Genomic DNA, 16750 nt, shown 5'->3' on the forward strand with positions numbered 1-16750 from the left:
TTTAAATATCTTGTTGATCCTTGTATATAAATGTTTTTCTTAGTTCTTGCAAAAGAAAATGTGTTTCATCCCGGAAAATTCAAAATTATCTATTTTTGTTCTGACATTGGCCTTTGTTAAAAAAATGATTACATGATGAACAACATTTAATTGTTTTTTTTTCAATTTTTTTTAAATTAATATTAAAATATAATAAAATATTATAGAGTAAACAAAATTACAAGAACTGAAGCTATTTGGAGAGATGAAAAAAATATTTAAACCTCAAATTATTGTTAAAATAAAATAAAAATTTAAAATTTAAATAAGTTTGAGGTCATCAATAAATTATTAATTTTTATTTTAAATCTCTAATAAATTGTGTTGTCTTGGATCTCTAAAAGATGTGTTGAGTCACTATCATTAGTTAATTGATAACATGATATCATCTAACATATATTAATTGTATCTTAAAGTTAACTAATTAATCATAGTGGTTTAGTATTATGAATTTAGAATAATTTTTAGGTCTTTCAAATCTTAGGTAATAGGTATATCATTTTTGTTGTATTTTCATAAAATTTTTCATTTAAAAAAATATTAGTTCAATTATTTAACCAGACTGAGACCGGTTTACCACTTGGACAGCAAAACTGGCCGATTCAAACCGAGTTCATTGAGAAGCTCGTCACCAATTCTTAGTCCAACCGGTTGGATCGACTGATCCGAGCCAATTTTTAAAACATTGGGTGATAGACCTTGTAAAAATGAAAACACAATCTTCAAAAAAGTGCAATAGTAAATAAATAAATTTAAGAATGAGCATGCAAAGAGAAATCTAATGCTACACTCTCCCCAACTGTCACTTCAACTCATGTTGAACTCTAACCTTTAATTTTACTTTCAGCAGAGTGCACCGTAGAAGTGAAACTCAAATAGAATACAGAAATTAAATTTGACAAAGCATTTGAACATAGTACAGCCCTAATCTTCAGTACTCATTTTTTAACTTCCCGTTTTTTTCCTCTTAAATAACTCGTGATGTCAAGAGAAAGGAGGTGTTAAATTCTACTCCATCCGGGTTTATTTTGAACAACTGAATATAATTGAGTTTCACTACTAATATTTCATATTATCACTTTATTTACAGTGCGGTTCTTTTCTTATTCAAATGAGCAATTCCACAAACTTACGAGAAAGCTCAAACTGAAAAAAAAAATCCATTTCCTTCGCAACATCCACCCACTCAACACTAGGATAATTCAAAGGGCATTCCAACAATGGCCAGATAATAGATAAACATATACTTACCATCTAGTCTTACATTCCAATACAATCAATTACCTAATTAACCAATATTATCACAGCGACACTTGAAAATGAACAGCCCAAATTTTACTATTAGTCTATTAGCATTGTTGCTGAAATATACTAAAAAGCAAACATATATTGACAGTAAAAATCAGTATGTATATATACCTTGTATACAATATGCCCAAGGGAATTATCCTGCTTCCTCTACCTGGGTAGAGGGGATGGCCCAACTAAAAAGAAACGGAGAGGAAGGGATACAGAACCAACATTATTGTCTTCAGACATCCTAAACCACTGATAAGCCCATAATTCCACAAACTATACCTTGAAGCAATTGCTCCTCTCACTAGTATGATGATATATGTACACATGTGCACCTACTTTATGGAAAGGCATGGAGCAGAAGAAAGCTTGCAGCTATGTCAGCATCAGTAGAATCTGTACAGCCATGACCAGTAGGTAGATTCTCCGACAGGACCCAAGTTTAAAATCTTTACTGTATCAATCTACTGATGTGTGAAAAGAGAAAAATTTGTAAGTATAAATTCATAAAATTCGTATACTATACTTCAGTGCTAAGTAAAAAGTGAATATTATAAAAATTTAAAAATTATAAAGGGACAATAAAAAATACAACTTAAGTCTCAACAGTCAACAAGGACATCTGTACTCTACAGGTGTATACCAGAATCAATAAATGAGGACTAAATATTAGAAAAGATTCATGTTTTGTTCAAATACAGTAGAGGGAAATTTATTTACAGCCCCAAATGATTCTTAAGTGTGATAAAGAAAAGTGGCTGGAGATTAATACACTTATGCTATGTTTGTTTGAGGGGAGGAGGAGAGAAATAGGGGAGAAATAAAGTGGTTTTATGTGGGTCCCACACCTTTTACACTCTACTTTAATTCAAATATTTTTCTTCTATTTCTCTTCTCTATATTTCCATCCTTTAAACCAATCATGCCATTACTGTCAGAATCAGACCTAATATTTGTGGGAAGCTCTAAAGAAAAGGTTTAGAATGTACTAGTTACACCCTAACTAAACGCATCACAGAATTGAATAAGTTGCAAGATGAATGATTTCCCTGGATATTTGAGAGACCAGGACTCTCCCCTCTCCTCACTTTAGGAGTCTAATCCTTTCCCAAAGGACAAGAAAGATCTCTCTCAATCTCCCCCACTTATTTATATAGGCAAAATATGCCCAATTTCTTCTACTATCCCAGCCCACCTAGCTAACCTAACTCCTTCATTAACAGACTCCTAATGAACCAAAATAGTATCTATCAATGAATTTCTAGGGACATATGGATCATTGGGTTTGTGCATTCCATCTTTGCTGATCTAAATCATACTGATTTCGAATTAATTGGAGTCATAAACAAGCAGTCTGTACTGGAAAGTCCCCCACCATTAGCCCTTGCCCATTGTCAATAAAAGAAAATCTCATTATTTTCCTAATCATTACTATCAAAGAGCATCCTTCCAACGGTAAAAATGACATTGAAATTGATACAAATAATATTCAATCATCGCATGCACTCCTTAATGAGACCCTTAATGAGACGTCCATTTTTATCATAAGACACAGTATGGACTAGTGATCTTCTGTTTAGTCAGAGGAGTGTATTACATGATAAATTAGCATATGTAGAACTGATTTCCATCCTCCAGAGATCTGTCCAGTAAAACATTCTGCATGCACAAGTTCACCAACACAGTGATCAGCAAATAACACAGGAGGAAAAGAAAGCAATGATAGAAGCTATGCTAATTCAAATGTCAAACCTTCACACAAAATAAACATGTAGAATTTGAACTAAACCAGGAAGAAGGAACCAATAGTGGTCTGACCAAGGACCCTGGAACTCCGGTCCAGACCATGAGAAGCGACCTAAGCAGATAAAAAATCATTGTTTAAAATATTAATTTATATAAGAAAACTGAAAGAAAGATAACGGATAAAGACAGAATATTTCCTTACCATATAAGTCAAAGCTGCATAGCGTTCCTCATTCAGATAAAGTGGCTTGCCTCGATGCATTTCAAAATCCTGAAGTAAAGAACATTACAAATTAAAAATAAGAGAAATTTAAAGAACTGGAAATATGATAAATTTGAACTTCTAACTTCAGTTACATATCAAGTGCCTAAATCCTGATAGCTTGTGCAGAATTCCAAAACAAGCAATCATGAATGCCAAGGAACAATTACTTTGATGAAATTATATGTATTAGTTTGGAAAAACAGAGGAGACAGAGTCTGAATAATTGATAAGATTTATAATGAAATAAGATGTGTTTAATCACTAACGCAATACTATTTATGCTAATAATCTAGGTCAAGAATACTAGCATAAAATACAGCTAGTCAGCTAGTATAAGCACAGTCAGTTAAACAATTAAGAATCATAATATTCTAATGTTTCAAACTCTAATGAATATATTATTGGTGAAGGAAATTTGAACAGAAAAAAGGAGACAATTTTCCTTCCAATGGTTTCCCCGTCGGGCTTCCCTTTTCTCCAACTGAGCTACTGCTCAATTCCCTAAAGCAAACAATTAGAATGAACTTCCCTTCTATCACCTTACTATTTGAGCTAAGAGCCTAACCTTACTACAATAACTTCCTAACTAATTCTAACTAACTGCTTTTTAAAAAATTATATTATATAACTTCCTGGGTTCTATCAGCTTCTAGGTGAAAGAAAAAAAAAACACAAGAATAATGTTATGTATGTTAGTAAAGCTGCCAAAGGGAAACTTACCTCCTCACCAAAAGCATCTAAGTAAGGAGAGGGCCAGGGGGCCTGACGTGCAGATCTCTGTAGTAGGATTGTTGTTCTCTGTCAGTACAAACACGACTCATTATTACTCTAATATCGGAGCAAAGAACTAATTAGTCAATAAAAAATGAGAGGACGAACACTGGTCAAGATATCTCAAACAAGATTCCAAGGACAAGATAAAGGAAACTAAAAAAGAGCAATACAACCTAAGCAGACAAGTGATTGAAAACTCAATCAAGTTTAAGAAAGAACATGATACCTTAATCAACAGAAACACTCCAGTACCAGCTCCACAGGTTACAGCATGAGTTTGGCATCCACTTTCCCTTAAGATGTTAAAAAAAAAATCCTTTCAAATTCACATAAATAAACAAAAGCATGAGAAATATGAAAGAACCATGGTCAAATGAAAATTTCTGCTCCAAAATAAAACCCAAAACAGAAAAATTTGAGTGAAAGTACTGATGCTCTGCACCAGCTAACTCTCCTAATTTGACTGTTATATTGTTATGCAGCAAATGCATAAATCAAAGACTACATCATGTAATGGAAGTTAATCAAGCTGCACAATGACTCAGTTCTCAAAAAAAAAAAAAAAAAACATTTCCGTTTGAACAAATTACTTTTACAATCTATGTAAACCAGTCATTAGATATTAAAGGAGAAAGATCTAATCATCTTGTCCTCTTCATTGGGTCCACAAGAAAAAGAATAATGGCAACAAAACCAAATTAGAATGCCATCAAACTCCTAATCCTCTTAACACTGTTGCATCATGAACACCTAATTTTTAATTCCATAATTAGTCTGCAACTCCCAACAAAAAAGACCTTCACTGATAAATGGAACTCACACCTATAACGATCAAATGTCATTTTTTGTGGCCTGTCATCAATTTCAAATATCAATTAACGCCACAGACCATGGTCTACTAACTGACAATATTTGTTTAATGTAGTTTAGAGAATAGCGTAGAACGCTAAAAGACCTAATAAAAAATAAAAGAAAACTTCAATTCTGAGATAAGAGATGCTCAAGGGAACAAATCTGTAAAAACTGGAGAAAGTAGTTCAGTTGGATCTGAACCCAAGTAAAAAATTAAAATCTAGCTTGTCATTGTATAATTACAACTTAAGAATCAGAGACAACATTAAAATCAATGATGAAATTGGTAGGAGATGAACCTGCAGCATGATTTCCAACTTGGAGAGCACAATCTACCACACAGTAGGCACAAAGCAGGGTCATCAAGAACTGATTTGCATTCAGGGCAGCGCTGTTTGATACACCTGCTTGAGTGGATGTTGTAAGAATAAAAAAAATAGTAATATAGTACCTTGCATAACACTATAATAATTAAAAGTACCTCTGCAAAAGATCCTGATAAACATTGGGCAATCTCATTAACTCAAATGGAACAGCAGGTGTTACATGCATATTTTGTTGAATTCTGCGCAAGTCGAATTCCTTGCAAAAATGATGGCACCAAATAGAGACTGTAGATCTTGAAAGTTCATCCTTGAGAACCATATCAAGAGAGGGAATTTTGAACATTTTCTCGAGCTCTTGAATTTTAGCGACCTCAAATATCTCAATATTGGCCCAGTCCATTATGTCCTTTGGGGCATTCCATGATCTATCCAATATATTTTCCTCATCACAGAATGGTGCTGGGATAGAAGAATAGAGTATCTTCCACAACAACGCACATCTTCTCAAGTAAGGAAAAGTAAACCTCCGAATAGCGTTTTTAATATCAACATTGGGGTCAAAATAATTTGACACAAAGTACTGTTGGGCATATCCAGACTCATCCATAACGTTATATATGTCGGTAATCAGGCAATCTGAAAGAGCTGATTCCCTTGATGGTTTATCTTTAGATTTCTCATAATACAAAATTATAGCCTGTATTCAAAGGAAAATGATCAAGAAATAGACACCTGACAAGAGAACATATCATTTAATTAAGTTGGAGGCAAGGTGACCAACCTGGGTTACGGCTACTATATAGAAAACATGCACTAGGGATAACAAGGATTCTTCACATGACAAAAATGGGTGTGGTAGACAAAAAAGAACCCACATCAATGTTGAGAAAGGGTCATGGAGGAGTACAGGATCTGAAGCCTGACTCCAAAAGCTAATGTTGGTGTTTGACAAGTCCATTTCAATTTGCTTTAAGATACTTAACATATCACCTGTGGATATATAGCAGATATGAAATGGAACATCAGTAACAGATAAAACACTTAGGTCACATTCGGTAGGCATGTTAGAATGAATGGAACAAGAGTGGTACGTTATTGTTTTAATAATAAAGAAGCAACCAAGAAGAGCAAAACAGAATCATTTTATTTCATTTTGTCAGTGGGTCAAGAATTACCTTACGGTACAATTAAATAAACTCAGGAATATATTCAAGCAAATTAATAGCATGTAGAATTGTAGATTGCACACAATGTGCACAAATAAATGGATCATAACTATTATTAGCATTAAGTGATTAAAGTAGGAGTTCAGATGCAAAGTAGGCTCCCATTTAAAGTATCCAATCCAATACCTATTATCAATTTTAAGTTTATAAAGCTGAGAGCCTTTTAATTTTTATGCACTAGTAAAGAACTTTGAAGCCTAACAAATTTCCAATGAGGAAAAAATTAACCTATAAAAAACCAATAAATTTATTAAAAAAAAACAATCCTATTAAATGTGAATAGGATTTCATTTGCAATCTGTTTGACAACAGCATATCATTAAGTGATAATCTACAACTTCCAAATTGAAAAGCTAATATTAAAAGAAAAAGTCGTATAAAATTAAAATATACTAATAAGTTAGTATATCATTGTGTTTGAAACAATAAAACAGAACTAAGAACAAGAATTGTACCTCTCCCAGACTCGTCATTATTTGCGTAATTCAGGGAAACCCCAGAACAAATTGATTCTGCCAAGAGTTGAACACCTCTAAATCTTTGTAGAACATGAAGAGAATTATTACTTCGTGTCTTTTGAACAAGTTTCAGCATCAGGGATAATATAAAGCCACTTGAAGATTTCAGTTCTTCATACAATGCACTAAGAGCAAAGTTTGGTGTAAAAGAAGTCTTTCCACACCGTGCAGCAATCTCCATTGATGTCAAAGAGTACTTGAGAGTGTCCCACATCAGCATTGAGTGGTTTAGTCTGGAAAATCTTGATAGCTTTTCTTCTTTGCAAGGGGAATACATTTTAGAAAGCCCCCATATGAACTTTTCAAGATTTGTTCTAGTTCTATCAATGTGATGCAAAGGAATAGCATTTAGGAATTTATCCTTCCCAACTGCATTGGCAGCAGATTGCAGAAGCTTTAAGCCTAGATGGAGACGAAGTGAATAAGTCAATTCACTCAATTCAGCTAAGGGGGGTGCAGTATTTATTGAACTAGTACTCAAGATGGTAGACTGCTTGAAAGGCTTCTGTAATTCTCCAGGTAAAGTTGGCAAGACACAATTTGCAAGTCTGCGGCACACTGGGCAGAGAAACTCTCCCTTGAAAAAAAGAATGAACATTCAAAAAGGAAGAGAGTGAAAAGATTATAAAGGTGTCATAACAAAAGGAAAAAAAATAAATTAGAAAAGACATAAACCTGATCTGGGTCAACAATATGTCCTCCTTCAAAAACAATTCTTCTGACAGATCTGTCCAGTTACAATAACAATAATAATCACTCCACAGCAAGAAAACTTGACCATCTACTCATTTCATATTAATCATTTCCGTATTGTGTATATGTGTGTCATAATGCCATTTAGGTTAATCAGACTTGATTTCATTGAAGAACTAAATCATCTGTAAAAATAATGACTGAACTTAATATCTCCAAAAAAAATTTGTAGTTTGGTACATGAAAGTTTACGGTGAGGGAGGCTCCCTCCATTCCAAGGCCAGGGCAAACTGAGAATATCAGTGAGAACTTATAATGACTTAACAGACAGCATACCAACGAGGGATCCCAGGACAAGAGAAAAGATGAGTTAAAACAGATATTACAAATTACAATAATTGATCCTCCTTAAAAAAATGAAAATACAAATAAACAATAATGAAGCTACCACTTAGTGGTCCTAATCTCTTAACATATCTGTATGGGAAACCACTCTAAAAAGTAAAAAACATATGAACTCTACACCACCAAGTAGATAGAGGCCCAATGCATTATCTTATACCCCAAAGAAGCTGCCATCAAACCAAATTCTCCCAAAATATTCTAAAAATTTGTGTGTATCAGATGTACCAAAGTATAGCACACAAAACACCTTTCTACATAAACTTGGCTTCTTCACTTCTACCAAACCAGTGAAACCAGTTAACAAACACTGGTCCAAGGGCATCCACACAACACTCCAAAAATGCTTTTTAGAATTAAATGTTATAACAGTTTTGTCCTCAAATCCTTCTCTGAAATCTATATAGGTAGACTTTGAGACAATATTAAAAATGGACCAAGCATAACTCAACCCCAAAAACAAGCTAGCTCAAGCAAGGAGACACATGAGTAGCTTTATAATATATTTCTAACAATCTGGAAAGAACATTCAGGACATAACAGCAAAGTTAAAACTGAAAATAGGAATTTCAAATGCTATAAATTGAGGTATAGCAACTAGGAAAGGTATTCAAAGATAATGAACACAACACACAATAAGCTACACTGATAACTCTAACTTAAACATACCTTTCCTTTAATGAAGATAAATATCGATCAAGACATCCTTGATGTACTGCATGCCCACAGGAAGAAAGATGAACTCCATCGCAATCTGTAGGGCCAAATCCATCATATGCTGGATGCTGTGATGTTGATTCTACAGAAGCAGTCTCATTAGAAGCATTTTCAGACACAGAAGAAACTTCTGACATCTCTTGCACAAGATCGGCTGTATATTTCCCAAGCAATACAGATCCAGTGTCTATTATAAAATTTGAATTCCCTCCCACAGTTGAAACTTTCTCATCCTCATTCAACAAATTCGAAGATAGCAGAAGATCATGCATTTCATCACGCACGGAGAAGTACATACCCTGTTCTAAAGTCTCAAAAGTATATGGTGTATTTTCTTTATCATGATAATATGTGTCTGGGAGCTGAAAATTTGACAAAGCTGGGAACTTATTCTTGACATATTGCAGAAAAGTAAGAACTTCCCCAGGTTTCCCACAAGAAGCTAATTCTTTTGCAGCATTCTGAACAAATTGACTTAAGTGGGAAGATGAAGTTGATCCCAAACTAACTGAATTACAGTTAATAGGCAATGTATCCATCTCGTTGGTGTTGATGATAGGTGTCCGATCTTTATCTGATCGGCAAAGTTGGGCCCATGATGGGGGACCCCTGTCAACGGAACTCACGAGCCTAGATTTCTTGTACACACAAAAAAATGTATCAATCAAGAGTAAATAAAATTTTTAAAAAAATGCAATCCAACAAACTAGAACCTATGCTTGATCTAGCTTACAGCAGGTATGCTACTGCCATATATATATATATATATACCTGAAGAAGAATCAAAAAAGAGATAGGATGTTTTGAATTGTGGTCATGACAAAGGGAGCAAACAACTTGTTTAGAATCGGATTCTTCTACATCTTGCTCAGTGTCTAAGTCACCTTCATGACCAAGTTGTGAACCATCATCAACAGTGGAATCAATGCTGGCCAAGAATTTAGACTGTTGGGCTCTCATTTTTTCCTACATTATACGGAAAGTAAACAAGATCAAATGGTGAAGACAAATAAATGGGCGCAACAGAACAGATCAAGGTGTCTAGATGAAAAAGCATACTAAAGCATGTTTAGCTCAATTAAGAATATTTGCAACCATATGGCTTCCTTAGCATACAAAATAAGCACCTGGAAGATATCAAAAGCATGTGTCTTTCACAGTATTCTAGAATTTAAATATTCAGATAATAAACATCATGTCTCAGATTTGTCTTCCATCCAAATAGCAATAAATCATGCAAAGGACTGCAAACAGAATATAACATTTCTTTATTATCATTGACTAAAACAGAATGAAAACACAATAGCCTACCATTATTGCAGCCTGCCTCTCTCGAGCTTTCGCCTTGCGTTTCTCACTATCAGAAGCCGACGATGAGACACTTGAGTCTCTAGTTGGAACACATTCAGAAATATGGCTGACTACTTCAGGGGCAAGTTTTTGCAACTTGGTCATGCATCTGTTGTCAATCTCAGCAAATTTCTTCAGTAAGCTTTCAATCAGAGAATATAGACTACAACCACCTGCTTCCACAAAGTTGTCGACATTTTCCTTCCTGTGCATTTCCATCAATAAAACAAGAAGTGACAACAAGCTTTGTTCACCAAAAGAACTCTCAATTATTTCTCCAGAGAGGGCAATTATGGGAAGATGTGACACATCATGGCATGTATTCTCACTAGATTCTTTCTGTTGAAAACAGATATCTAATGATAATGACAGTAAATGTAGAGCAGGTAGAAGAACGCTGTCAGGAGCACGAGATTCAGATGATTTAAAAGTGAAAACAGCATAAAATAGCACAGCACGGATAATATGTAGAACAACTTTGCAAGTGGCTACTCTGGCTATCCCCCTTAGAGGAGGATGAATTTTGGTCCACTGGGGCAATTGGGTGGTTAGTGCAGAGACACTGCAGAAGCGCAAGTATCTTTCTTCAGCAACTTGTAAATCCTTTGAATTCCAACGTGGATGATACAAATCCAATTCTTTCCAAAATGACCATCGCAAAGAAAACATACCCTAACATAACAGATAAAAATCTTGGTAAATACAGGCTAACAAAAGAAAGAGATAATTTTTTTCAAGAGTGGAACAAACCTGATTAAATCCAGATGGATTGGAATAAACAGCAACTGTATCCAAGATGTCTTGAAGTTGTTCAAATTTGGAGAGATCACGAGGAAGAGACTTAACCAAATGACTATGAGTGGCATCACCAATGGATAACTTATAAATTAGTTCTCTTTTCAAACATTCAGCAGTAGTTAGCCCACTAAAGCGTCGTTCTTTTACTATCTGAATAATAAGAGTAAGCATTTCCTGGACCAAAACAGGTTCATATCTGAAAATAACAAAGCATTCATTCTTAAATATGGTAGAGAAGCAAATCATGCAAGAGCATGAGAACAAGACAAAAAGAAAAATCTTGCATCAAAATGAAACATAAATCAGCAAATGCCCCTGTCTCCATATGGAAAGTAAAATTTGACATTCACCAACAGGTGAGAAACATAGTAAGATGATATCAACACTAGTAATTGTTGGATAGTTTTAATATACTAGTATCCATTATGCATGAAAAGATCAAATGTTACAAGTACAAGTAACCATTTGCAATGTATTGTACGAATCATATAAATAATCATTAGACCAGCATGACATAGTGAAGAGTGCATGGATTGTAAGATTGCATTTCTTATTTCTCCCCTCTATGGAACAGAGATTCATAAAAGTGATGAATGAGTACAGGAGAAAATGATAAGATACCCTATAGAGAGAGAGAGATGGAATAACAAAACAAATTTAAAGGAGAATAAAAATGGAGTAGAGCTCATCAATGTCAATCAATCCCCAATAAAGAAGCCTTTTAAGAACATAGTTAAGACTACTTTATCTTCAAAAAGGTAACAGCAAGAAACACACTGAAAAAAATTTAACATTTATCCCCAGCCACAGACACCAAATCACTAAGCACAGCATTAATAAACATTTTCCTCTCAGTCAAAAACATCTGAAATGGAAAAAAAAAAAAAAAAACCATAGTAGTCAATGGCAGATAGTGACCACCACCAAAAATGCTATAATGGGATGGCTGCTATTCTGAATTCTGAATTTTTAATGGAGTTTCTATTATATAACAGTTATATTTGTTTAATATTATTTTATATTATTTCTACTTATATATATATATATATATATATATCTTATTATTATATTACTTTTATTTAGTTATTACATTTTATTTATATATTTTGTTTATACACTTATAAATTATTATAATATATAATTATGTATTAATATTTTTAAATATTCTTAAATATTATAAAATACTTTAAAGTTTTATAATAGTATAATATATCCTTACCAAAAAAAATAGTATAATAATATATGATTAATGAGCAAATTACAGCAACACCCCTAAACTTTTATCAAATTACACATAATGTCACCTTTTTATTTTCCTTCACTAACACCCCTTAAAGTTTGAAAACATTACACTAACACCCCCTTATATGTTTGAAAACATTACACTCACATCTCAAATTTTACACTAACACCCCCACAAGGAAGGGGAAAGTAATTACACTAACACTTGTGTAATTACATGAAACCTCAGGGGATGTTGCTGTAATTTGTTCATGATTAATTATAAAAAAAAAAAAAATCCCCAATTGTAGAATTGTTTGGGGTGCAGAATGGAGAGTGACCCAATTTGGGATGTAGGCCCAACACCCACTCTTACCCATAAAGCATAAAAAAGTAACAAGATAAAACTAACTATAGAATACAAATGAGGGGCAACCCTCACATTACAAGTCAGCTTTATAGGGTTGAGTTAGGCTCAAACCCACATTCTAAGACATTTGCACATTCAGAGTTATTAATATAAGAACTAAAAAACAACATAACATAAGACTGACTAAAGAAGCTGCTGAAGGACCACAACAAAAAATGGTCAATCCAAGAAAAAGTTATATTGTTCAAGAACTTGCATGCCATTAACTTCATATAATACTGCACATTTAAGCATTTCAAAGAAAAAAATATGCATGAAAAATTTGCTTTGTTGCTGGAGAGGACATACTCGCTAGACCGTTCAAGATTTAGACATAAGTAGTTTGACAACCCAAAGCGCTCCAGAAGTCTACTGACAAATAGATCCTCTGGAGCTAGTGCAGCACAACACTGAAGAAGAAATAGATCAAGCTCCAGACATTTTTCAGACCTGTCGAAATAATGAACTGATATAGTATAATGTAATGGATTATTGAGATTTAAGCAGAGAGAGAAATACCTCTAACATGGATGAGTTTCAGTCCTCAGAAATAGTATATAGTAATACAAAATTTACTTACCAGCGTACTGATCTATACAATTCACAAGATAATAAAGCAGCATCTCCATTTTTACGCCACATTCCGGCATGGACTTCAGCACAAAAGACCCTAATCCGCAATGGATGCTCCATTACATAGGCAGAGAAACCATATGGATGACTTCCTCGTAAAGCTTGTTCGAAGAAGTCATTGTAGCTAGTCAGCAATGAATTAGCTGAAGAAACATGAGTCACATCTGACCCTTCAGATTCACAAAAATATCTTTTCATTGCCTTCTGTAACAGCATGGAAAGCAATCTATGTAATGGAATGTGTACAGATATATCTTGGGAACTAACATCATAGACTATTTGTGGCCAATCAGGCAATGATAAAAAACGTGGACCATCTGATTCCAAGGGGAAATCTTCTTCCATGGCATTATCATCAAAAGTGGGACGAATATAGGTATTTTCTGAATCAATTGCATTATTTTCAGAACACTGCTTACCATGATCTTCAATTGAACTTGTAAGCCTACCAAATGTATATCTACCCCTTCCAAACTTAGATATTGTTCTCTTAAATGCTGAAAAATTGTCATCACAGACAGCACCACTGTTCGGAGATTGTGCATTAGGAATTACACCAGGGGTATTCTCGACTCTCAACCAATTCTCAATAGCCCTTAAACACTCATATATCAACAAAGTGACAGAACGTGGAAGAGGCAGCTGAGAAGAGTCATCAGCTTTTATCTCACGAAACTTTCTAGAAGCTAAGGCACTATTCCCACTGGTCACATTACATGCAGAGCTTTCCTCAGATCTCCGTCCTACCTTTGCATGCCTTAGATTATCTCCATCATCTGAATCATTCTTACAAGAGCTCCAAACAATTTCTGCATCCATTTCCCCCTTGCTAGCATCAGAAAATGACCCATCCACCAATAGAGTGTGAATATTGGCAATAGAATGCCCTAAAATAAAAGGCAAATGGACATGCTCATTTTCATCTTCTATATGTTGACCTGTTTCTCTCTTTTGAGGGTTCATCCCTTGTACAAAGGAAAGAAGTCTCATCCATGTTCTTGAGATATCTTGCTGGTCATTGGTTACATGTTTGGGCACTACCACATGGCTCATAACAAACCGAATATCTTCAATAACACGTATAGTTGTCTCATATAAACCTACCCACATGGAAACCTACAAAAAGGTCCTATATATCTTTAATGAAACATCATGAGAGAAGATCAAAAACAAAATAATGAGAAGTGTAACTACATTTCATTAATATAAAATTCTTAACTAACTTCACAACTAGAACAACTTGAAAAGGATAAGAACCAAACAAAACTCATTATTCTGCCACATCTTAATGTCATCTCCTAAAATGTAAAACTCATTACCTGTAAGCGTCCATCTTCAGAACAAGAAATGAAAATATTTTCAAAGCATCCCAACAGCATGGTTAGTAGGTTGATTTCCTTCACAAGGCGTGGGGTAAGAGTGGGCACAGTAAGTATCTGTACAGAGAACGTGGATAGTAGTGGGTACTTCTTTAGAGGAGAGTCACTGCTGTCTTTTGTGGCCTCATTTATGACAGTTGGATAGTAAGTGAGAAAATCTTTAGCAAAATTATACTTAAAATTTGGTTCTCCTAACAATTTCAGGAGTAGCTCATGGAGTTTCTTCACTACAACCTCAGTTAAGAACCTCTCAGCTCTCACCAGCATGTTAATTAAACCATTAGAAGAGAACAACAACCTAGCAACAAAACTGAGCAAACTCTCACTATGCTTGCAAAATTCTAAAAGCATATCAACCACGGCATAAGTTAGCTCATTTGCTGCATGATTTTTTTCATTAACCGACTCACTTGCCAATGTTAGCTTGACTTTCCAAGAATTGAAAAGGGAACCAAGCACAGGAGCAACAGAGTTTGCGAATTCCTCCGGAAGTGGTTGCATCTGCTCTGCACCCTTATGCATCGAGCAGAACCCCTCACGCTTCCATGCTGTTACATCTCCACAATCACAGCAACCGCCGCCCGTGTATATAACAAAGTAATCATGGCCCTTGTGATTCCCATTCTCAAAACAAGGAACACAGATTGCGCACGTTGGGTCGTGCTCACATGTCCTACACCTGTAAGCAATATCACTGTTGCCCCAAACAGACCCACAGACACCCCTCTGCCCATCAGACATCTTGGAAAGCCTTCTCAGTGCGCCACCTGGGTCGCCCTCAAATATCAACCACTGCAACCACGCCATGCTCTCGTTAAACCTCTTCTTCATGATCACACCCACCGCCGTCTTCTTAGAAGACAATTTAGCTTGCCATGCATCCGCCACTTCCGCATCAGTAGGCAATATCACAGACACCAGCTCAGGTATCAACGCCCTCTTATCCTTAACAAAAGCAACTAAACCAGGTTGGTCGAGCTGTTCCTCAGGAACACCAAACTGGGCAAGCCTCTGCAAACCGAGCCAAAACCACATATTAAACATACAATTCAGCATTACAAAAATAAACTTCAAACCGTCAATTTCAAAATTTAACAATATCCATTAACAACAAGAAGAAAAAAAGCATTCAGTCCAAACCGACAGAAACTATTAAAAACAGTTAAACCATCCAATAAACCAATCCAAACAACTCTTTCATCAAATGCAAAGCGAATCAACCATTGATCAAGCCACAAAGAGTGTGAATTTCGATTAAAAGGGAGGAGAATCGGAAAAAACACGATTGTTACCCGAACGACTCGATCGCGAGGCTTGAGCGGTTGGGAATCGGAGGGTGTATCGATTTCCATGTTATCGGCCATGACGGAGCGCCAGAACCGAACGAGGCAACAGCACAAGGAGCGAGGATCGAACCCCGAACCTTCACTCCCCAGGTTTGATTGTTTTCAGTTTTGTGATTCCGCGACGAAACGAGAACGGAACGGAACGGAGAGAAGAACCGTTGCAAACCCTAACTGGAATTCAAGAAAGCCCCAAATTGTGTTGCGAAATTCGATCGCATAGGGAACCGATTGAGATGAGGATGACGATGATGATGACGCTGTTTGCAGCTACTTACACTCAACACTCTTCTCTCGTGCCTCGTCTTCTTCATATAGGGTTCACTCACTCATTTCCCCTGTTTCGTTTTTATAAATGATTTTTATTATCATAATATTAATAAATGACAGAGATATCAACGCACACAATTTCTTCTATACCAAAAATCAGAATTCAACTTTCTATTACTTAATTAAAATAAATATCACTTATATCCACACGATAAATAAATAGAAATGATGTCTATACACAGGCAGCTAGTATAATTTTATGCCAACCGTAGATCATCAGCACATGCAACAAACATAGTTATTATTGTGAAATTGTCAAAAACTTATACATATCTATTGTTATTATATTATTTATTTGTCATAAAAAAATAGAATTGGAACGTTAACAGAAGAGTTTGATGACATTTCTAATCGATATACTCTCTCCAATTATTTGTTTATGTATAAGAGATATATAACTGATTTATCGATACCAATAAAAATAGATATGTTA

General features: G+C 35.0%; 1 protein-coding gene across 1 annotated transcript; it reads right to left on the reverse strand.

Moving 5' to 3' along the window:
• Positions 1–1240: 1240 nt before the first annotated feature.
• Positions 1241–16323, reverse strand: LOC114418930 (E3 ubiquitin-protein ligase PRT6-like). The gene is made up of 19 exons (XM_028384493.1): positions 15937–16323; positions 14585–15655; positions 13213–14381; positions 12942–13082; positions 10955–11198; positions 10166–10876; positions 9626–9820; positions 8807–9492; positions 7718–7769; positions 6980–7619; positions 6080–6288; positions 5454–5995; positions 5272–5376; positions 4347–4413; positions 4067–4144; positions 3284–3352; positions 3088–3193; positions 2933–2994; positions 1241–1802 (listed from the first exon to the last, which is right to left on the reverse strand). The coding sequence occupies exons 1-17, from the start codon at positions 16006–16008 to the stop codon at positions 3119–3121; spliced, it is 6126 nt and encodes a 2041-aa protein (XP_028240294.1). The 5' UTR covers positions 16009–16323; the 3' UTR covers positions 1241–1802; positions 2933–2994; positions 3088–3118.
• Positions 16324–16750: the final 427 nt, after the last annotated feature.

This window comes from Glycine soja, chromosome 7 (genome assembly GCF_004193775.1).
Source record: "Glycine soja cultivar W05 chromosome 7, ASM419377v2, whole genome shotgun sequence".
NCBI classification, from domain to species: Eukaryota; Viridiplantae; Streptophyta; class Magnoliopsida; order Fabales; family Fabaceae; genus Glycine; species Glycine soja.